The 23,740-nt window shown below is 39.8% G+C and overlaps 1 protein-coding gene across 1 annotated transcript; it reads right to left on the bottom strand.

The window, feature by feature from the left end:
• Positions 1 to 1,388: 1,388 nt before the first annotated feature.
• CIITA (class II major histocompatibility complex transactivator) lies at positions 1,389 to 22,592 on the bottom strand. The gene is made up of 20 exons (XM_057367274.1): positions 22,457 to 22,592; positions 20,690 to 20,803; positions 20,198 to 20,257; positions 18,806 to 18,889; positions 18,171 to 18,230; positions 15,366 to 15,515; positions 14,050 to 14,190; positions 13,863 to 13,919; positions 13,021 to 13,077; positions 11,731 to 11,796; positions 9,580 to 11,287; positions 9,294 to 9,467; positions 8,361 to 8,432; positions 7,006 to 7,086; positions 5,915 to 6,007; positions 5,481 to 5,564; positions 4,685 to 4,768; positions 4,129 to 4,212; positions 3,344 to 3,436; positions 1,389 to 1,962 (listed from the first exon to the last, which is right to left on the bottom strand). The coding sequence occupies exons 1-19, from the start codon at positions 22,581 to 22,583 to the stop codon at positions 3,364 to 3,366; spliced, it is 3,369 nt and encodes a 1,122-aa protein (XP_057223257.1). The 5' UTR covers positions 22,584 to 22,592; the 3' UTR covers positions 1,389 to 1,962; positions 3,344 to 3,363.
• Between the last annotated feature and the right edge of the window lie 1,148 nt (positions 22,593 to 23,740).

The raw sequence follows: 23,740 nt of genomic DNA, 5'->3' as shown, positions 1-23,740 counted from the left end.
GATGTTAGCAATGCAGACAGCACCCTGTATCATTCAGCTGCCTGTGTAATACTTAGCACATTCTCAGATTCAGTCACAGTAAAGTGCAGCTGCAGAATATATCCCTAAAGGGGCATTTGTCATCCAAAGCTCAGTTCAGAGAAGCCAAGACAAGGGCTCACCAMGGATGTGCATGGCTGGAGTGCCGCAGGCTGAGGGGAATATCACACAAGATTTGGCTCAAACTACCTCCCATGCAAGAAGCTCAAAGAGGAGAGGGTAAGTAAGATTTTTTATCCATGACTSTGGCTAGAGTGTGGCTAGAGAGAAGAACCATGCAGATAGTTAAGAAAAATACCACATTCTAATTACAATCATGTTCTCCACAGTTTTTCCACTTTGTTCTCTATTCCTTCAGGTGTTGTGCCTGATTCCCTGCTCTCAGAAACGAGAAACAGACTTTCTTTCCTCCCTTCTCTCTTTAATTTGTCCACATCYCTGCTGTCAGGATTCTGCAGGCACTGAAACTTCAGCAGAGGAGTAGAACTTGCTGGAAAGAACTTGCTGGAAAGATTGTGGTTTTGAACTGTTTAAATTGGGGACTTTTTAAAGTCCAAGAAACAGAGTATTTGAGAGGTTAGTTGAGAGATTCTAGTTTCACAGATCCTTGGCTCGGTATTGTCAGTGATTCCTCGCAGAAGAGATTTCAAAGAGGTGTTGAACTAACCCTGAGCTAACTGTGAAGTAGAGACTTCCCATTTTGCAGCATTTTGAACATTCCTGGCTTTTTCCATCCTTTTTGTTGTTCTGTCTCAGACTGTATCTGGTCAGGAAGGCAGAATGCTAGTCCTGACCTGACAATTGCCTCTGCACAACTTTAAGTTCTCTTCATGTTCACAGAGCAGAAATAAAAGAAAAAAAGAGATAATTGGTTTGCTATTGCAGTCAGCAGGATGAATATTTGGCTCACATGTGCCTGAGACCAGCAGCATAGACATGATAGTGCTTTGAAATGTGCTTTTGTCTGTGATTGCCTGGTTACTCRTAACTCTGTACCAGAGGGCCACATAAACCACACACAGTAGTGATATCAGTGTCAAGTATAAAATTGGTGCTTGTAAACATTTATGCTGCTAGCTGYATTTAAGAAATTAAATACCAATCCAGATATATAAATTTAAAGTTCTCCTTTGAGAAGAACTAAAAACCTCCAAAGATTGTCACTTTGAGGATTTGTGTGCAATAAAATGGCTATTTTTATCCACTTGGATTTGTGATGTTAGAAAAAGCCTTCATAATTTTGCACTTTTAATTCCTTTCTTCTCATTACTTCTTTTTTTTTTCCAATCTTTTTGAAGGATTCTGTAACAAGAGAGTCAAAGAAGATATGTTTCTGTCCCTTATAATACAACATTGATTATTAGCATGGAGAAAAGAGTCACTTCTAGATKCTTGTGAATAATCTTACCATATCAGAACATTTTCTAGGACTGATGATTCTTTTTTATGCTCCTCATCCTAATGCTTCAAATCAGTCCATACAGACATCTTTAAAATGGAACTTTGAGATCATCAGACCAAATTTGATGGCATTTACCACTGGCACCATGAAACAAGCAATCAGATTTGATCTGTCAGTGCTTCARATGTTGCAGGTTGAGCAGCTTTCAGTTTGTTCTTTGATGAATTGATGATGGAATTGTATACTACCAATRTCCTGGGGGTTCCTGGTCTCCTTTAGAGTAGTCACAGTGTCCAGGTGCTCTTTTCGTCTTTGAAACTTGTTGCTTAAGCCTTCATCATTTCAGCAGAAATACAGTTGGGTCTTTGAACAGCATTTTATAACTCTCTAATTCACCCAATTTAAGCATGATTTAGAAACTTAAATGTGACTTTTTTGCAACAAACATGAAAACACCAATTCAWAAAGCAGCAGGAAGACAGGAAAGCACAGAGGACACCCTCCCCTCTTCTTTGTGACACCTGTGAAATGATGAAAACAACATTAGATGTACATCCATCAAACCAATCACCGTTAAGAACACCAAAATCATAGATTTGATCAGCTCTGTGAACAGTGACTGGTAGATGCTGGATRTTTCAGGTTTGGGAGACACAATCCAGACTTCCTGCTGCTATTTATCCTCAGTGCTAATTCATTTCTTCACAGTCTTACCCCTAATGTCTTCTTTCCACGAAAGAGTTGGGTTACAGTTGGGTTAGAGTTGCTCAACAGGACAGAGACTCAGCTGACTGAAGGCTGGTAAGGAGCACTGCAGTTTTTCACTGCTGCTGTATAAAGCTGCTCTGTGAAGCTGCTCTGGCWCCTGAATGTTCCACAACCTGTAGCCAGGTCAGTGCCACACAAACWCCTGGTGATGACTGCACTGAGAGCAGGGGTCATGCAAAAGCTTGGGTCTCTGTATGGTCCAGGGAGCCACTGGCCATTCCATGGCCAGGCCCATTCAAAGCATGGCTCATGCTGCTGTGATCACACTGCAATTTGGTTTCTTGCCATCTAAAGAAAGCTGGAGCACATCTGATACCTGCCTTGACTCTGGCATCTCATTGTTCATTGGGATCATTTCACTGATGCAACCTGCATTTTTTTTTTTTTTAAGAAGAAGCACATGGCAGAAAACTGGGAACAGAAATTCTACACTAAGCCCCTAACTTCCTGTGCTGGCTGCAGCTCCTTCAGTCCAGGACCATCAAGGCAGTCAGATCCTGGTGACTACTGACAAACTCATTAAACTCTTCAAAACGCAATTACTTCAAGAATCTTTGAAACTGCAGGCAGAATCAATGAAGTAAAAGTGGCTGCCAGTGGCTAAACCACACAATRAGACTGAGAACAAGGAATGTAGGAGAGAGTGCTTTGCTCTGAATACAGTACAGGTACAGCTGCATAGTGAGACAAGCAGCTGTTGAGGATTTGTATTAAACAAAGGAAAYGTGAAAGGACTTCATAAAAGTCAACAAAACAAGCTCTGAGGAGTACAGAACTCATCTATTAAACATGAGCAGTGCACAGAGCCTTAGTTTTCCACAAAAGAAAGGAAAAGGTAAGAAGGGCAGCTGCCAGTCACTGGACTGAGCTGGACTGGGAGTTCTGGTAGTCCTTTTTTCTTACCACAGTACTTGCAGCCTGCTAGTGCAAGGTGCCAGGGAGGTGGGGGATGCAAGGTGAGTGGGGGGAAAGGGGGCCTGATGTGACATTGGTGTGTGCCACTCTAGGGCAGTGTCTCCATRCTTGTCCATGGCCACATGGGTGCTGTTACTGTGCCTGCTGCCCGTGAGCCTGGAATCAACAGCTCCCTCAGAAACAAACCTGGCTGTCTCAAGGAGCCCAGTTTTGTGTTACCTTTATGGAATCCTCTGAATCTACACACTGATCCTAGAGTCCAGCTGCTGAAGGTGYTCAAGAACTCCATAGGGAATGGTGGGATTCCACATCCTGTAAGGCAAATGCAGAAAGGAAAGAGATTTTAAGAAGCATAATTTGCCTTTCTTTTGGTGTGTTTGGTGTTTGGCATGTTTGTAGCTTTTTGTGGTTGTTGCTATTGTTTTCTCCTTTAAAAAAAAAAAAAAAAAAAAAAAAAAAAAGTTGTCTTTCCCTTTGACTACCATGCTATGAAAGTATATAAGCTATGGAACAAAGGAAAATGGATTTTGATTTAGAGAAAAGCAGGTCAGTACTCCATAACCTTGTTGGCTCTGGTTACAGGACACAACTGTAACTACAGTCCTGTCCCTGTAACTGTTCTTTAATTTTCCATCAAACTCCCTTCCTCTGACCTGTACTGGCAGCTTCAGTCTACTTCACCTTAATGAWGGCTGCTCATTGTTTATCCCTCAAACACAAGTGGTGCAGCACAGAGCAGCTCTGGTTCTCTGGGGCTCTGCAAGGTTGACACAGGGAGGCTCTAAGTAAACTGTTTAAGGCAACACAAGCTCAGTTGCCTCGGACCACTGGGAACAAATACAGCTGAAAACTGTTTTTTTTTTAACATCTCTGCTTTTGTATTTTGGTGATGTCTTCTTTTGTGCCTCTTATAAATCTGACAAATACAGAAKGCAGCTTTAGCATGATCTCTAACCCAGTTTTACAGAATGAAGGTACAGCAAACAGCCTGTCAAGAGACTTACACCAAGTTCTTTATATGGGGACATTTTCGTAGGCTGTCAGTCAGCTGCTGGGCTCCAACACCAGTTATTTTGTTATACTGAACACTGAGGAATAAAAACAACTTTGTTAATCCAAACCAAATGTAATCAAACATTATATTCAAAATCAAAAATACTATATAGACTAATCTGCAGATGGGGGAACAAAATAAAAAGGAAAAACCCCCAAATTGATTGTTGATTCAAAAATCCTGTAATAATATACTCAAAAGGTGAACTTCATTATGTTAATTCATCTGAAGGAGTCCTTTCTCTATGTATTTGAGGTCATTCTCCAGCTCCCCACGAGTCTCTTCTCCCACCTTAACACCAGTATTTTTGGGTTTATGGTGAACTGTTCCTTAATTCTTGCTAAGYACTGACTATCTGGACTCTGCATAAGCACATTTTCTCTGTGAAATTCCCCTGAAATCTTCCTCAGTTTCTGTCTCCTCTAAAAACAAACAYGGAACATTTGTATTTTCAGTCTCCAAAGAAGTAAGCCTTCCTGGGCCATTTCAAAAGATTTCATACTCACTCTAGCACTCTTAAAGAAGTCATTGCAGGAAGAACTTTTGCCAGACTTTCTGCTCCGAAGTCACAAATGTTGTTATTGTACAAGCTGCAGAAAACCAAACCAGTATAGTCACAATTGAATAATGGATAATGTAAACAGATCAAGGCTTTTCAGATATGGTTAGCACRTCTTAAATTTCCATTTATCCTTATCTGCAGTTAAAATTTAAAACATGCATTCCTATTTCCTGTATCAAGTAAGGCAAGTGGCCACATCCTTCTTCATCCAGCACAGATACAGCAAAAATAGGTCCAGATTCTCCTATTCTGTGAATAATAAGAACATCTCTCCTACATTAGATCAAATTTAAAATCTGCCAAAAAATGAGGCTCAAAGATTTGAAGYACAACATTCAAAATATTTGCACATCATCAAATTACTCCAGAATTTCACACCAKGGTTTCTTGCATTCCCTTCTTCACTGAGGCCTGTGCCACATGTCCTAAGGCAGGGGGATGGACCATTGTTCCTGTATCAGCAAACACAGCCTTGGGCTTGCAACAGATGGTGGCCCTGGGTGCACATCTGTACAGGGCATGATTCATGAGTGAATATTATGGACTGGATAGAAAARTCAGTCCAGTCCATGCTATATCCCTTCTGTATCTCTGTCATACTTCTTTCTGAAATCTTTATGCAAGAATGAAGTCAAAAGCTTGGCTGCTGCAGTGTTACCTGTTTGTTCCATGTTCACAGTATCTGACAGAGACAGCAAGGTATGTTGTACAAAACCACTCAACAGGACACAGCTACTCACCTTAGTGTTTTTAGGGAAGACAAAGAAGGAAGAGCTGTAGCAAGGTTCTCTGCACCCAGGTCTGTTATTTTATTCTGTGATAAACTACAGTAAAAAAGATAACTTCGTTAGTTGAGCATATTTATTCTAATTTATTCTAATTTATTATAATGTGGGGAAAATTAATTTTCAAATTTTATAAAATTTTAATTTGGACAGTCTGTTTAGACCAAATACAGAGAAAAAGACAAAATACAGCTCTTGAAGGGAAGTCAGGAAGGATTAACCTATTTGTCTAATGAATGTACAGATTAAGTATCTCCATAGGCTCATTGGTCTTCCATGCCCATGGGATATTCCTGCCCATAATTGTTAACATACAGTCCCTTAAGCCTCTAGGTTTAATCTATTTTTTTTTTTTTTTAATTTCCCTGAACTGTTAACCTTGCACTTACTTTAATGTTTCCAGTGATGTTAGGGTTGGAAAGACTTCAGATAGACTCTTTGCTCCTTCATCTCCTATGCCATTTTCACTGAGAGCATCAAGACTGTGTGACGACAAAGAGAGAATTAGCTTTCCTTTTAATCTAAATTTCTGTGGTTTATTCACCTCAGAGACCACTCTATCTATCTTGAAAAGCTCCTTCTCTGCAGTAGCCTCAATCAGCATGAAGCATCTCATAAATTATAGCTTGTCTAATAAGCAGCTTTCTGCTGCCCAAATTTACAGTCTAAGAATTTTTTTTTTACTATTTGAATGGCTTGACCCATTTCCTTTGATATGCAAGATTATTAAAATGGTTATGAAATAGCTGTGTTCCAGCTAAGCTGAAATRAGATTTCCTGTGCACACAAAAATACAGAACTGACAAAATCCAGCAGAAGCTGTAAATCCCTGCCTAAACAGCTCCTTCTCCAGAGAGGGAGTATTAAAAATGAAGTTTTCCCCATATCTAGTCACAATTTCAGATACCGGATCCCCTTCTAATCTGACAGGTAATAATGGGATATATCGGACATATTTCCGTTTAGAGCTTTAATGTTTTCCTGAAAATCATGAAAAGGCCAGATACAACACAGACAAATGGGCTGAGTAAGGCCAAACACCCTCTCAAAACCCAGTAACCTTCCCACAGATACCATGGCAGAACATTGACTACTGCTGGAATAATTGTTTCGAGTTGGTTTGTCATGGATATTCTGGAGCTCCAGTGAAGACRTAAGTGACTGCAGGCAGTTGATCAGTGCTGGGGCAGGAAGGAGAGAGCACCCAAAGGGCTCTGTACAGAACCTTTAACCACCCAGGAACACCCCAGGAAAGGACTGAGAGGTTCTGAACAAACCAACACCACATGTCTCCAGGGAGGATGGGGAGTGTCAGCTTTTACTCTGCTGTTACCATCTGGGAATGTTTCTGCTGTTCAGTTTGGTCATCAAACAAGGAGTCTTTTTGRCAAATAAAACTTTTCTTGGGTAYAAGAGCTCCTCYACTATCAAGAGCTGCTGAGGAGAAATGTTAGCAAAGTTAATCTTTAGCAGAACTTACTCTAAATGCTGAAGTGATGGAAATGCTGCAAGAATTTTCACGAGTTTTAGCAGTCCTTGAAGGCCACATGCTGGACCCAGYCTGGAAGAAAATACAGACATGTAGCAGGTTTTTCACATGCTCACAAGCAGCAAAACTTGTGAATTTTTAACTTCTTCCCCTGCAGCCTCCAATGGAAGCTAGTTTACAGCAGAAGCAGCCATTCCCTACACCTGCACCAAGGTGTTCTGCTGTGAAGCCTCCAGGTGAGAACCAACAATGCTAGGTCAGGCAGGACATGCATTTCCCACTTTTTTTGTTCCCCTTTGCAAGACTCATCTCACTTGTTTTAAATTCCTGTATTTCTGTTCTTTATTTTTTCAGATTTTTCGTTTTAAGTATGATCTTTAAATGAAATATATATGTATCTCAGTATAATTGAAATGAAAACAAAATTATTTTTCCCCCAACTAATGCCAATTCAGTCTAACTTAGGATCAAAATTTTACTGCAGCTTAAAGCATAACTTGCACTTTAATATCCACGCTCCGAGCATTTGTCCCTCAGATCCTATTTGTAGTTTCCTTGGGATCAGAACAAGTTCAGCTAGTTAAAAGGATTAGAATTTTAAACAAAATTTAAATAAAGGCAAATAGGAAGAGGAAGAGAGAAGAGAAAGGAGCATAAAAGCAGAAGTGAGGTCAAGAATAGCAGTCCCAGGTTGGGTTAGATCTGAAGAGCAGGAAACAAGTGAAGACCTGATGAGAATTCTCCATTGCAGTGCTGCAATTTCTGCCCATATGAATTCATGGCAGGATGTTTTGAGCAATAGAATAGCCTTGGAGGCTGCTTACAGTTGGGGGAAAAAAGAAATGTTACCAAAACTTCATTTTAAAAATAATGTTACCAGATCAACCTTCAATCTTCTGGGAAAGGGTACAAAATAATTTATTTGGGAGGCATTCTCGGATGTAATTCTCTCATGGCCTTAGCCCTGACAGGGTAGAAAAGTACATCAAAAACATTTGATAGAAAAGTTCAGCATTTCTAGGGGGAAAATTTTTGCCAGTTAGTTTGATCACAGTGAAAGTATTTTATTCCCTGTGGCACAAGTCCTACACCCTGTGGTAAGGAGATAACTTGTAGTAAAATGAAACCAAATTGGTAGAGCCCTGTTGATCTGTATCACTGCAGAAGCCAGAAATGAGGTTTTTTGGCCATAACTTAATAAATCTAGTTGAGAAAGGGACGATATCAATAAATGGGGTTTACTTAATGCTTTACCATTAATTGACTACATATCAGTTCAATGACTTACAACATCCATAACTTCTCCTTAAACATGACCCTCTCAACAGTAGAAGTCCAGCACTTACGCGAATTCGAGTTTTCTGAGGTTTCTGATGSCCGGAATTTCATAGCTGGTGAAACCAGATGCACCTTGCACACTATATAAATCACAGTAGAACCAGAGCATGATAAATATTTTGGCAAAAAAAATAATTTGGCTTTAAAAATAATTTTTTAGCAAATTTTACAGAAAATAAACTACTTTTGCATCAACAGAGAAACGAGGAAACTTTAGAGCAATTTCTGCTCCAACCTTTCTTCAACTGAAAATTGTGTATATATAAATACATAATGTCAATCTGGTAATTGCCTTTCATAGTGCAATTGTTTGCTCTTTTCCCAGCAAAACTCAGAAATACATTTTTCTAAATCGACTATTTTCTGTCAAACATGAAACTATTCTGTCTATATTTTAATCAAATGCTTTTCCCATGTCAAAATGCATGTCATCATTACAAAAAAAAAAACAACAAAACTTTATTTCAGCATGCATTGAATTGCAGCCAATCCCCTACCTACATCATCAGAAGGGATGAAACACAGGTTTTCTAGGCCATGTAACACAAGCTTTTACYTCCTGGGCTAAAGGACTGGCTCAGGCCATTTGGGACCAGTGCAAAACAGGCTGTCATTTATGCCCAGGCACTACAGGAGGAAAGAATCAGCCCAAGTTATGTAAYTGAAAGCAACTGGAAGATGACAAACTCAGAGATTAAAGAGAAATGACAGCTGGCTGTTTTTATTGGCAGTTTTGATGACTGCTCTGCCTGGTGCTGTCATTGCTCCTCCCTGCTATGACCTCCTGCTGGGGTAGGAGGACCCCTGAGATGACACAGGGGCTTGCACTGCCTTAGTTACTTCTCTGGACAAGCAGACCCTCCACTGTTCAGCATTGTCAGTGAAACCCTATTTTCATCAATTACTGGTGTAAGAGGAGTTTTGATAATAAGTGATCCTACCAATTCATCATCTTCTCCTGCAGCTCTACAAGGTCACAGAGGTCACAGATGTCCTTCATCGTCTTTGCCTTAAAGGGATCAAGAACAAATTTCTCTGTGGATGCTTTCAGCAGCTCGTAGTCTTTTGTCTGTTCTAAAGATTTCCAGAGCCTGACTGCATCACTGAGGGAGGCCCTGTGAAGTGACAGAACGTGCAAAACCAACAGATGTGACTGCTGTTGTTGCATGCAARTGTCATCTACACACAGTGCTAGGATGATGCTGTGATGTACAGAGAGTGACCAACCTGAACGATGTCACGTTCCTGAGGCTGACCAAGGCTTTCAGCCCTTGCAGGTCAATGCTGCTGTTTCGCAAATCCAAGGAAAACTCTTTTCTTGACCTTTTCAGAATAGAGTGMAGTACATGGACATCAGGTGGTGAAAGAACTATGCCCAGAAAGGACAAGTCTGGCTCGAGTCTTAAGGCCACATGCTGCAGAAGATAATTGTTCTGTGTTTCATAAATACAACGTAAAAGCTCCAGCAACCTCTCTGGACAGAGATTATTAATCTGCAGCCTTCTAATGTTTTTTAAGAGTGTTTTCTGCTTCTTGATTGATTGTTTTGCRTCCTCATTTGAAAGAGAGCAGAAGTAAGAGTCATGCTGGAGAAACATCAAACCAGCCAGAAATCGAGGCATTAAATCTAACCAATTATAAGGTTTTTTCTTCTTGGATAGAAAYGACAAGTACTTGGTTAGATTTTTATCCTTGAGCTCTTCAGCTAACAAAAGGTGAAGTGCACACAAGAAATTCTGAATGACAAAGTCAGAGAATGTGCTCCCAAATTCCTCTTCTTCACTATCTGAATGTCTGGGGGACGCAAAAGGCAGGAAAAATCCRTATCTCAGGGCAAACTCTTTAACTTCCTTAGAAGGAAGAAGATCACTTTTCATGGCACTTTGGTGCTTTTCTCCCAGACACCAGGCTATACGGGCTAGGGTAGCAAGACTCTCCTGATTTTGTGTGGTTGTAACATCTGTTTGCATAAGCATTATCTTCTGCTGAAAAAATTTCAGGAAGACTTCAGTAAGAGTTGAAGGAAGACTTTTCTCCCCCATTTCAAGTACTGTCTCACAKAGAAAACAAACAAACCTACACATAATGGGGCTGTAACAATGACTAAACAAGTACTCACACTCTTTGATTAATTCCAGTGCACTCTCACAGTAAGGTGATCCTTCAAAGTATTTGGTTATGTACAATTCCCTCTGCTGAGGGGAAAATCCTACTATTTCAAAAGCCTTATCCACTTTGGACACGTACTGGAACAGTTTGTCTTTTGGTCTTGCTGTAAATAATAAAGTACAACCATTGAGTATCTTTTTTTGGATGAGTCCTGAAAGCAGCTCCTTTATACTGCACAAATCTTTTTCAGGCTGGCTRGCTGAGCAATGAGGGAAGTTCTCGTGATCGTGCAATCCTTTAAAACCATCAAAAACCAGAAGGACTTTAGCAGGATTTTGCAATATATACTCAAAGATCTCTTTGCTTCCCTCTTGAGGTTTTACGAAAAATTCAAGCAGCAGTTCCTTCAGGCTGTATCGCTTCTCAGGCAAGCTTATTTGTTTCCAGTCAAACCAAAATACAAATTCAAACTGAGAAAACTCTCCATTAGACCAGTCCTGGCAGATCTTCTGAACAAGAATGCTTTTGCCCATTCCTGCTTTTCCCAGCACCACAATCACTTTAGTCTCTAAGTCTTTACGCTGTGGGATTTGAAATATTTGGCTTCTGTCAATGGCTGTCTTTTCCTTCTCTTGCAGGCTGCAAGTTACCAGCTCCTTTTCCACTGCTTTTGCACTATTCTTTCCAGTCTTGGTTTCAGTTTGACTTTGAACAAGTGTCCCATCAATGAACAGGTGATCCAGATTTACCTCCCGCTCCGCGGTCACAGATTTGCACGTGTCTCGGAAATAATCCTTGAGAGACGARCAGAAAGATTCCACTTGCTCTAGAGAGACAAAGAGCACACCAAACTGAAGGAACCATCCACAAACTACAACATCATCTCATGGTGGTTTGAGTGCCTAACTGTAATATGGTGAAAGCACAGAAACTCCCATAAAGCTCATAGGTCTGGATTTACCCCATGCAGCTGCAGCTGAGAAGTGCAGGCACAACAGACACTTTTAGACCTATGAATTGAATAGTTTTGGAGCTCTCTATACAGATGATAAAACCACCTAAGTACACTGACCTGCCAAGTAGGTTCTACAGCTACATATCTAAAGTAACCAAGTCTAACATCTTGAAACCAGGAATTGTGCTCAGACCCTCAGAACAGCTTCACAAATTGTTGAATAATTCCTACAAGCAGCTTTTTGTATGGAAAGAAACACAGAATCTCTTTCAAAAAAATACTGGAAGGTTTAARTTCAAGACTTCTAAACTCACCTGGTTTTTTGAAAGGTTCCTCAGGAGGAATTGTGGAATCTTGAACTTCTTGAAATATTTCTAAATCTGGAGAAACAAAACAATGTACTTGAAGCAGATGCCTAGATAATAATTGATTCAGATTTACTAATTTTAGCAAAAAGACTAACACAAATTTTCAAGTTCATTGCAATACATCCAGAGTAAGAGATATTTTGTTTGTATTACAAAGAAAATGAAAATAATTCTCGACACAGGTAGAATTTTGCTAATATGCACTGTTGGAGGCAGAATAGCACCAAACAAGATAACAGCTTGTTAACAGCTTGCATGAAGCAGATCTACCATTACCAGGTGACATCCACTTTTTTTTCAAATGCCAGTGTTTTGCATAAATTCATGTTCACACATAGTGCTTTTTAATGTCTTCAAAAGCAACAGCTTCCTTTTGTTATTCTACACATTGTAACCAAGCACWAAGGATGAAAGTCACAGAGAGTGACTGTTGGTAACATATTTACCCGTTAACCATCCCCTGACAAAATCCCGTTGCTGTCCARTTTTCTTTCTTTTCACCTGTTTGCTTTCAAACTACTGCAGACTTTTGCAATTGGGTCAGATGAACAGTGTCTACTTTACACAAAGAAATTGGGAATTTTTCAGAGAGAGCACGTTTYCTACAGATTGGTAATTGCAGAGTATCACTTTTGACAGAAATTTTGGTAGGAAGAGCTTTGCATATGCAAGACAGAATTTAAATTGATAGAGGCTGTAGCACACCCAACCTCAGTCTCATAACCACACACAGCAGAGATGTGCAAAAAATCACCCAAATCAAAACAAATTAATCTCCCTAAATATGTATAAATGTGTTTCATATCATAATATCATCTTGATTATCTCCATGTRGAATGTGGTCTAAAAGAATTACAAATCTTAGAGCTTCAGAGATCTGGAAATGAATTCCTACCCTGCATACCAGCAATCTGCAGAATGGTTTGGGTCCAGAGGTGCTTCTAGCAGAGAAGCACCACTTCTAGTAAAACAGTCCTTTTTTTCATTGAAAGAATACATTTGATACAAAGACAGTTCTCCTCTTTGTAGGAGAAAAATCAACCTAAGACATTAAATACAGAAGGGTTGTGCCTGTTTTGAAGTGTCTGGTTTTGGTTTACTATTTAWTTTATTAAATAAGAAAATAGAATGGAAGTACAGAAGAAAGGGCTGTAACGAGACATTTAGATGGGAAACTGGTCAGATTAGTCAGGAGTGAAGAACTTTTAAGAAAGGTAAATAAACTTGGCATCTTACCTGCTAATTTTTCTGCTGCATTTGGAATTCCAAGATTTGTGGTGTACATATGTTGTGCTGCAGTAAATCAGTTGGAATTGTCCGCATTATTCACATGAACGGTATATACAGTTTACAAAGATTTCCCTACACCTAGGGATATTTAATCTCCTAATCTCCCCGGTACACTTTTACTTTTTGAGGTGGTGGAAGCCACCAGAGGGCAACAAAATCCTGTACTGGGCACAGGGACCAGAAACTAAACGCTGACATCAGACTCCTGTTCCAACAGCTCTCTGAGGGCTGGAAGAAAAGCTTCTCAAGAATGTTTGTTACCAGAAGTGGGATCGTTATATCTTCACCAAGGCTCTGATYCCTTTATAAGCCTTTCTGTGCATTMGGCTTCAGTATTGTTCAGCTAAATAAGTTGTCATCATGTTGGTTTTGGGGTGTCCATGGGAGCTGGCTGCAGTCTGGCTGCCAGCACTGAGCATTTAAGATGCTCAGGCCATGACAGCACCAGATCATCTCCCCCTTCTGAGAGTGCTCCAGCACATTGGGCTCTGCATTGTTTTAACTGAACATGACCTGTTCMAAAAACTGGATGTCACAGAAACACAGTGGATTGGCTGCTAAAGTGTAGCTGAACCTGTAGCTCTACAACTCTTATCTGCACTTTATTTGGGATTAGACTAAGCAGCCAGTGATCAACACAAAGAAGGAAATGCCATCAATGTTTATTTTGATCAATAAGGTCAATATGAGTAAAGCCTGGAGTGGAGAATTGGCTTTGAGGAGAGGCATTATGGTCCCTATCCCAACTCAAAGTGCTGTACATATAGAAACCTCAATTTTCTACTTACCACATAAACTATCTGGAAAACTTGGAGGTGCAAATGTTTCTATGGAAGAAGTCAGCACTGGCAAGAAACAAAGCAGAGTTTTCAGCATATCACAACTATCAGTAACTATATTTAATGCTGCTGTTGGCAGCATCGAGTTTTTAGCACTTTATGCCTATTTATGTGGATGAAAGGCTATTGCACTTACCTGGATATATTATAACATCAGATGTGCCATTTTCAAGAACAAAGTTAAATATCTGCTGAGGRGGAGCTGCAAAGCCTGGGTTCTCTTGGTACCCTCTCACATTGAGTGGTAGGCACTGTGCAGTCAAAGGTTCTGACAATCCTGAAATGAGTGCAAAATAATTACTCTTCTGTTTTTAAAGGGKTTTGCTTTCTAAAGCTTTATAAGAGAGAAAAAGCTTTCTAAAAGCTAMTTATCCTTTCTGGCAGCTTCTGGGCAAATCTTCCCTGTGGGGATTCATAGGATCACTTGAGGTCCATAGAATCCACTAAAAAAAAACTCTTACAGGGTACAATGAGCATGAAATACAAGGGATTAYCCAGCTTTTAGCAGCCACTGGTTTTCAAAGTCTAAAGAAAAGTTCTATTATCATAAGGAAAAGTGCTTAAGGCAAAGTCCGTAAATGTATAGCCAGAGATCCAGAGAAGAGAAAATGTGTCAATWGTACGGAACTGCATTAATTTTACCTTCCTTTGCACTACATCCTTCCTCACATGTGCACATCATCCAGATTGTACAAGCATGCTCCCTCTCAACCTCCGCTCAGAAAGTTTTTTGATGATTCAGTGCTTGCAATTTAATCAGCCATAGCTCTGAGTTTCTGTAGGTGTGACAGAATTTCTTCTGCTACTTTTTGCTGCTTCAGCTAGCATCAGATACTTCAAGACTTCCAACTTACACATTGTTTTTGGTTCCTTTCCAGCCCAGACTTAACAATGAAAGGTGTTGAGCTGTGCCTTTGTCCTCAGCACTACTCACTGCACCCTCTGCTACMCAGCCTGGCCATGGCCCATCACTTGGATTACTGCTCAGTTTTTACCAGCTAAATCACAGCCTAGATTCTGCTCTGCTGCTGCAAATATAATTATCCCTCTGTCCTTTACAAACCTCTGGGTGAAAAAGAAATTGGGACTAAATTAAAGTTTATTAATGAAAATTTTTTTACTTCCTATTGTTAAGACAAGTAAGTAATTACTTAGACTAGCATATAGTGAGTAACTGTTCTCTTATAACCTGCACTTCACCAATTAAATGAAAGAGTCATTCTATTTCATTAGGGGCAGTGCCCTTTTCATTTCCCTTGAATATTTTCTATTCTTTTAATGAGTGCCACACTTTTAAGTGCTTSACTGAAACAGCTGCCATACCTGTTTTTCCTGCCATTTTTCATAGTCAATGACAAGGTTTAAAAGAGTTTTCCCCTTSTATAAATCAGCCTGTGCACAGGTGCACACCTACAGCTGTACTAGGAATTATGAAACTTCTTTCCTACGTACCAGGAATTATGAAGCTTCTTTCCAGCCCATGAGCAGCAGGAACAGAAAAGGACATRTGCTGGTTGGTTAGGGAGGTGTAGCTCACTGGATGGCTGTTGAGAGGCATAGCAAAGAAACTGCCATTCCCTGCAGACACTGGAGGGACTTCCACTTTAAAAGAAAAAAAGCAAAACAAAAGGAGAAATTTATCTCATTGGTAGAAGTTAAAGGAACCAAAGAAGAGATCTCAGTAGATATCATAAACCACTTGATTCCCATCAGCTGTGTTTTGATTTTCCAAAAACAAGAACAATTCACAATAGCTTTCTGAAAAGCCCTTAGCTCTCAAAATCTAAAATTTATTTATTAAATTCTGTAGTAGATCACTATTTCTTTGCAGTAGTTCACTTCTTAAATTTTCTTGTTCTTCATCTTTCCTGGCCCATCTTATTTCCAGATGTATCTAGATGTAAATGACCTTACACATGGATTTTTCACAGATAGACAGCAACGTCTTACATTGGCTATACTGATTTTCCAAGCTTGGTTTGTTATCTCAATATTGCACTAGAGCAGACGGCCAAGAGCAATAAACTGAAGACATTGACTCCCTACTTGGACACTGCAGTGCTTTTAAGAACAACTAGTGTGTGTTRGGTGTTTCCCAAAGAACAAAAGTGACCAGAGTTTTAAAAAACACCAGAGTTTTAAAAGATTCGTCTCACCTGCAGCACATTTTTTTCCTCCAAGAACAGGACAAATGGGGAGAGAGACTCATGCATTGTACAATTTCATCTGCTTATCAAAAGTTTCTTACAAATCAWGCAAGACACATTTGTTTACTTGAATACTCTATTTGTTTCCTTGGGTTTGCCACACCCCTGTTCTCCGAGTTGGTTTCGCTTTTTCATTCTCTCTCCTGTCTAGCATCAACAAGTTAAATCTATATTTCATTACTTTCTGTGGTCTGATTTTTTATCAGAAGCTACAAAYCTGTCTGGGGTTTGTGCCACTATTTCGTTCAATTCCTTTGAAAGAATCTCATCCTTGGCTTACTGCTTTAGTACACATTATTTTCTTTATTGTAGGTAGCCTTACACTTCTGAAATGTTGGTGCATTTGCCCTTGCAGGACCATACTCGTGACAGTCGTGACAGATTAAATAAATTCCTGATTTTGTCAAGTAGCACATATTTTTGTCAATTAGATTTTGTCTACACAGTACTTGTACTGTCTTATGTTTATGCCTTCCTCAGCACCTTCATTGGATCAAGGACAGAAGAGAAACCGATAATACTCTGAGGATTTCCAGGAAAAGGATAGGTTCAGCTTTACAAAGCACCTGTTAACTCTGTGGTGATTCTTTCAACTGGAATGCAAGGTCTGTAGGGTGAGGCATTTGGAACTGATACGCCATTTCCTTATGGAAAATTATTATTGTTAGTGTGGCATAAACACAGGCTTTTAAAAGGGCCAGATCTRTAAAGGAACTTAAACAAATAGAAAGTAATCCACTTTTAACGGGTACTAACCGCCAGGAACTTCACCTGTGTCTAAATAACTACAATCAGCAGCTACCACCTCAGTASAAACTCTGATAACCTTTCCAAAGCCAGCAAACATATTTTTACAGCTAGTTCTGCACAATCCTCCCTCCCTACTCSCTGAGAACTCCACAAGAACATTGGAAAATCAGTTTTGATCACTGTCAGGGTGCACAAGTTCTCTCTGACTTTCATCCAATCTATGCCAGCTCCTTATCTGAATTGTGCTGAGGTGCAGTCTCATGATCCAAGCCCTCTGGATGGATATCTAGGTTAAACACTTTGGTTGCCCACCTTGACTTGTACATGACCCCTAGAGTCTGGTACATGGTTTCCGTTATGAGGCTTGTGGGGTGTGCTGACATACAATGAGTCATATGTCAACTCAAAACACAATCTAGAATAGTCAAAACGGGTTGCTCTCACATGGATWTTGGAAGAGTATTTTGCTGGTTCAGCTCTGCCTGAGATAGCCCTTTAAGCTACAATTAGGTAAGAACATTAGCACCAATTTACAGCTAAGGCACAAGTTCCAGCCTGCRTGCTGGCCCCAGGTGCTGTCTTGTAGATGGTCTAACAGTATGAAAAAGCCTTGCCTTTCTTCCTTTCTTTGATTYGAAGGACTTTATCACATGGACTGGGCCAAGAAATCATCTCCTCACTGTTTTTATTTTCACTAGAATGTTTCACTGGAGTTTTGGAAGATGCCATACCTCTAACAAAGAGAATCAAACCAGGCAATGGAAAGCTATAACCTGATGGGTAAYATGACTCAGGTCATAGCTTCTTTTGCCTGGGCTTGATTCTCTTTGTTCCAAGTGAAACATCTTCCAACAATCCAGTGAAACCAAAGGTGTATAAAAAAAGTTACAGAATTTGGCACTGACCTAGTTCTCCACTATTTTGCCCTTGTCTCATGTGGATTTAGAAGAGCTCAATTGTGCCTCTGCTGATGTTAAGGAAGTAATTTTCCTATCTGTGCGAAGCAGAAACACACACTTTTGAAACATAAGGATCCAAGTGTTCCTAGGCTACCACATAGCTGGTTCTAAGACGCATGATTTCATGTTGAGGATAAGAGGGCATGGATTTGTTACCTCATAAATTAGTCAGAGGTGTGACTTTTGCAGAAACATGAAAATGCATAATGATCAAAATCATCAAATCTATGAAAGCAAACTTCTTCTAGAAGGTTGAGTTACAACACCTAACAGAAGATGATATTTTGGAACATGACACAATTTATGTTCAAAAACCTTTTCCTAGTCAGCCAATGACTTACCAATTTTCTTATATTTGGGTTCTGAAGCATCCGAGTAACTCTCTGCAGAGCCTAAGAAGGCTGAAAGAAAGAAAGGTCATTGTGACAAAATGTCGTTAATTTTAAGTTTACCCCATGAAACTTATTTTAACTTCTTAAAGTAGACGGGGGTGTTATCAGTTTCAATTCAGTTATTTCAGAACTGTACCGGTCCAATGTATAAAAATGAATGTGAAAAGCCTCATGATATTTCACTGTGACTGTGAAGTTTTAATTAGGCTGCAGATTTTTGTGCCAAAGATTTTTGCYGTTGTTCTTGTAATTGAAGAGGAAATTGTTCAGCAAATGCTTGCTAAGCTATAGACACACTGAAAACAAAGTCAACACTGTCATGAGGATGAAAAAAATGCAAAGAAATAGAACAAGTTTAATGTCATGTTACAGGACAACAAATTCTGCGAACTGTCAATTCTATGCTTGGAAGAGCTGCTTTCAGTTCCGGCCCGTGAGCATGAACAAAGGCAGAGGAAGCACATCTGATGTCGGTGAAGAACTGCATGACAAATGCATTGGGATTGTGCTAAAGCCAAGGGCTTGTAATGCAAGTTTAGAATTCAAACATAAAGCCTTTCAAATTCTCACTGTTTTACACTTACTTCGTTTAAGACATGTCTGCATCCTCATGTCAGGAAATTTCTCAGTGTTTTCAGYAGTAATTTCATCCAAAATAAGGTTCCCTGCTAAAAAGATGAAACAYGGCCACATGTCAATGTTTGTTCTCCGAAAAAATTACAGATAGAAGTAAAAGCAAGAGAAATACACCAACAGAGAGCAAAAATGAAATATGCTCCAAACAAAAGATAAAAACAAATTAATGCAATAAAAGATGTATCCAGATCCACATGATTTAGAAAGCCCACAGAGCTCTGAATGCAACTTTGTCACCCTGTGTTAATTTCTGAGCTGCACACCATTAATCTACTGCCATAAATTCTGTGGCTAATAAAACATAAGTACTTCTCAATGCTCTAATGATGAGCAAAGGATAAAACATCACAGCTGTGTCACAGTGTGATCTCAGTATTACTCAATTTATGTACTAAAGGGATTATATCCTTTAGGAGACRCAGTAAAGGGTTCTAAAAAGATTTTATATTCTGTGTTGCAAGAACTGTGAAGTTATCCATACCATTCTTTTACTGGTAAATACTTGAGCACTAATATTGTATCTTGCTTTTTTTCCAAAACCAATATATATTGCCATTAGATGCAAAACCCCCCAAATTCTAAACACACCAGGGAATAGTATAAATCATTTGTAAAGTTCATGTGAGCTTCCTGTAKCCATTCTAAGGAAGGATTGACCTTTGGTAAATTATTTTAAGTTATTTTGCTCAAACATAAAACAGGAGATAGAGATATTCCATGCATCTTTCTGAGTCTATGGATATCTCAACAGCCACATATTAATATATAGATTCTGAAATAGTAAATAGCTGTATCTGTGCTGCTACCAAAACAATGATTTTCTACCACAAGCCAAGCAGTATCTCTGGTCAGGGATGGATGAAGGAATGATTTACTATACATATATTAATAGCATTGCTGCACTGATCAGGGTGAGAAGTAAAACCTGACACGCTTCCTCAGGCAGCTCTGTGCATCCTGGACAGAAATAAGTGTGTGTGAACTGTATTTACACACATGCAAAGTGCTCTGGAAACTTATGTGTATCATCCCTGCTGTGCTCAAAGTGTGATGCTACTTGCATCTATTACTGCACTGGACATTTAACTGTGCATATTCTATGGCCATGGTGACAGGCTCAGCAACTTGGTCAGAGATAAAACTGCCATCTTTAAGAAAGGCCTGCAAAAATGCATAAAATCTCAGTTTTCTAARAAAATCCTGGGGCAGGGTACCAATTAGGAAAGAAGAAGATAAGCAGAGGTATAGAAACTTTACAAGTGTTCAAACTAGGGGAATGAAGCACATGTCAGCCAGAACACTGCCATGGAACAAATTAGTCTTTGCCATATCAATCTTACCAAAAATGTCTTCAACCTGCTTCTCCTGCTGATCCTTGAGCACATATTCTACTAATTCAGCTAGGAACAAAGGGAAAAAAAAAAAAAAGGGGGAACACAGTCATGATACAGTAAATTTCACAGCAAAACTCTTGTAAGCTTATCTTCATTAACAGAACTCTGCAGTGTAAGTAAAATTGAGAGTTAAATTAAGTTTTTCTTGTAATTTGTTGTTCAGGAAATAAAGATCAAAAGAAAGGAGAAGTTGAGGCAGGAAGCCTCAAGCAGAAGGAGACATTAATAGAGAGATTTTCCCTTAACAAACACAAGTTACTGTTAATCTATTTCCCCACAATGCACAGGTTCACATACTCWAAGTTAGATCTACCATCCATGAGATAAAGGCCACATGAGTAAATGCCACTACTTCAGATTGAGAATAGAATTTGTAAGAAATAGCTATAGCAAGTGATTCCAAAAAAATGTTTTAAAAAAYGAAAATTGCTTTCATACCTATTGTAGCRTAAGCATCTGTGGTGTTAGAACAGGGGTACAACACATCTCCATTTTCACATGGGAAATCCACATTATTTAAGTGTTCATAGTTGCTGGCATCAACTTCAAGATCTAGAGTTACAAAGGAATATGCATTGGCTCAATGAATACCATAACCCAGCAGAAAAAAGCCAGATAGCAGGACATGCAGAACAGGCAGATTTGTTACTTCAGCAGAAGGCTTTGGCTTTTCATTGTATGCTGGTGCAGGAGGAAGAGAATTGAGCTCTCATTAACTCAGTCATCTGAAAATCAGCACTTTCCTTTTGCTGAACTCTGAGACCTCATCTCTACTAGTAAACGAAATACGTCCTGAATCCATTCAATGACACTAGAGCCCAGACTCTTATGGCCTATTAAACCTTCTTATCCTTCAGGATATGGTGGTATCATCCAGGTTCCCTGTTCAGAACAGTGCCGTGTCCTTGAATTGCACTGCAAATTGCCTGTGAAGCTGATAGTTGGCCAAGGCTAAAACCTTGCCAGGGACCATGCTAACACCTTCACAGTAGAGATGCTCAGCTTCCAATAACTGGTGCTATGTCCCAATGATGTTTGATTAATCTACATCATCTCAGACATTGCTAAKGCTCAAAACTATTCCAATCAGAAAAACAATTGTGATAGCACAAGAGTCAGTTCTTGATCCCTAATTCATCCTACTTTCAGTCACTGAGCAAGTAAGGYCATGGGATAAGAAACACCCCTGCAGCTGTTTTTAACAGACAGAAGTTGAGARGGAGAAGCCCAACCTGGGAAATAATCAATCACAAAGATGATTCCAKATTCTGGTGCTCAGTTCTCCACTGATTTGCCCATGTGCCTACTGGCATTGGTCACTCATGAAAGCCACAAGGATGGGAGAGGGTATCCTCCACTTTGGTAACATTTTCCGCCTATTGGGCACAGAGCTATGGGACTATATTTGGCATACATCAGTTCTTCTCCTTTCATTGCCATTTTCAGTCCATGGTCCAGCTCATTTGTTTAAAATAAGCGCAGCTAATGCTCCATACCACAGAAACACTTTCAGACTTTTATAACAGAATACGCAAGGAGACCAGAACACTCCACAACTTCCACACAAAGTCAGGAGCACAAAGGGCAACCTCCTGATCTGACTGCCTGTAGGAACTGAAGTGCAAGAAACCGTCCTCTTCAYACCCTGGCCCTTCTGCTTTCTCCCATTCATAGAATCATCACTGTACCCTCAAAAGCAGGAAAATKACATCTGGTAGTGAAAGTCCTTTGTTGTGGTGCCTTTGGATCTCAGAATGAAATGCTGTTTGCTTGAGGACTGTCTTCCTCGCAAACTCATCTAAACGTCTCTGTTYTGCAAAGCTTTCTGCTTGAAGCCACAGAGGTGTTGGCAATTACACTTGGCCAGCTTATGACAGGAACATTTGCAAATAACTACTTAAAGGAATGATATCCAAATGAAAGACATTGTCATGCCTTGATGAGTGACAGGACAGTGTGTTTAGTTAGAGTGACTGAGCAGGATGATGTAAATGTGTACAGTTTTAAAATGTGATTGTTTGCAGAAGCAGTCTCTGTATGCACAGATACAGATGAAGCTACCATATCCCAGCACCAAGTGCCTGTAGAATTGAACCCAGTCACCATGATAAACTGCCATTAGATGGCTTTGYAGCTGAGAGGAGATGGCAGTAACTTACAGCATGAGGACTAGACCAATCAAGCATTTRTTAGTGCTTTACTAACCTGTAGAGAAGTCACCTTCTTCATCTYCAGATGGCTTAGGATCAAGGAAAGCACACAGTTGCAATGGATCGATATCGCTGTGCAGCAAATCAAGGTAGCTGTTTTCAGGCACAAAYATTGAATCCATGGTTTGTCTCTTTGCCTGAAATCAGATTGCACAGCAGTTAGGCTATGACACAGCCACAGCTTCTGTCAGTCAAAACCACAAGTCCTGCACTGTGGCTTTCTGTTGGCAAGACAGAGGTCTTGAGGCTGGAGAGATGGCATTGCTTACCAAGAGCTGCATTGAGTTACAACCCTGAGTTATTTAAACTTATAGATCCATGAGCTGCAATGRGACTCCCCTATCTTTTACTCCAGAGAGAGGAATGGGATACTGCAATCTGACCACTGGGACCAAAAGTGCCAAGTACTGAATAGGTGGCAACCCCTGTATCTTACCAGGATATAAATGATGTGAGCACAAATCCAGCAGGTATMAGGGAAAATAGAAAATTTCAGTGAAGACAATAGAAGAATCCCATTCTTTATTGTCAGGACAAWTTCATCTCAGGAGAAGGAGCTTCTGCCTGAGATGCTATGCCCAGTTCCTAAACCCTGAAGATGGCACTAGGAGACATTCRCACAGCACAAGAAGGAACAATGAAAGGAGAACTCTTATTTTCGAGAACTTTTCCCCAAACAATATGGTTGATTGTGTACAGAATGGCGTGGTCACCTTGGAAATGAATTTCTGGTAGCATGGTTTACTTGTTTTGGTTTTGACACAAATCTTTACATAGCTGTCTCTATTTACTACATTGGAGCTGGGATTCCTTTCTATATCTGAACCAACTCATTTTYAATAGCAGCTGTATTCTGCTTTAAAAACATGGTGCCACCATGGAAAATAAAGAAGCAAGTTTTTAAAAGATGGAWATTTCTACATGGAGAGGCAGAGGCAAGGAAAATTACACCTTAGGGACAGCAAGTATTTTGCTGCATATTGYAAATGAAGCACACAAAATTAAACCAGACCTTCACCAAGCTTGTTTACAACTGCAACTCCTTTCCCAGAGCTTCCCCTTTTTTGGTCACAGCATCCCAGCAGTCCTGTCTGAGGCAAAGAGTGAATAAGCTCTGCAGTGCTTAGCACTTCCTCTGTTGTTTCATACATGATTTTAACTTATTTTACTGATAGTACATTCTCTTTGGGATCTCATGGGACCCAGTGCTGCCAAAATGGGTGTCTGGCACAGTTTCATGCCAGCGGACTAAGGAATTTTGTAATAATTTCTGTGTTAG

The sequence above is a fragment of the Malurus melanocephalus genome, unplaced genomic scaffold (genome assembly GCF_030028575.1).
Source record: "Malurus melanocephalus ecotype Western Australia unplaced genomic scaffold, MMel_1.1 scaffold_77, whole genome shotgun sequence".
NCBI classification, from domain to species: Eukaryota; Metazoa; Chordata; class Aves; order Passeriformes; family Maluridae; genus Malurus; species Malurus melanocephalus.
This window is presented reverse-complemented; position numbering and strand designations above follow the sequence as displayed.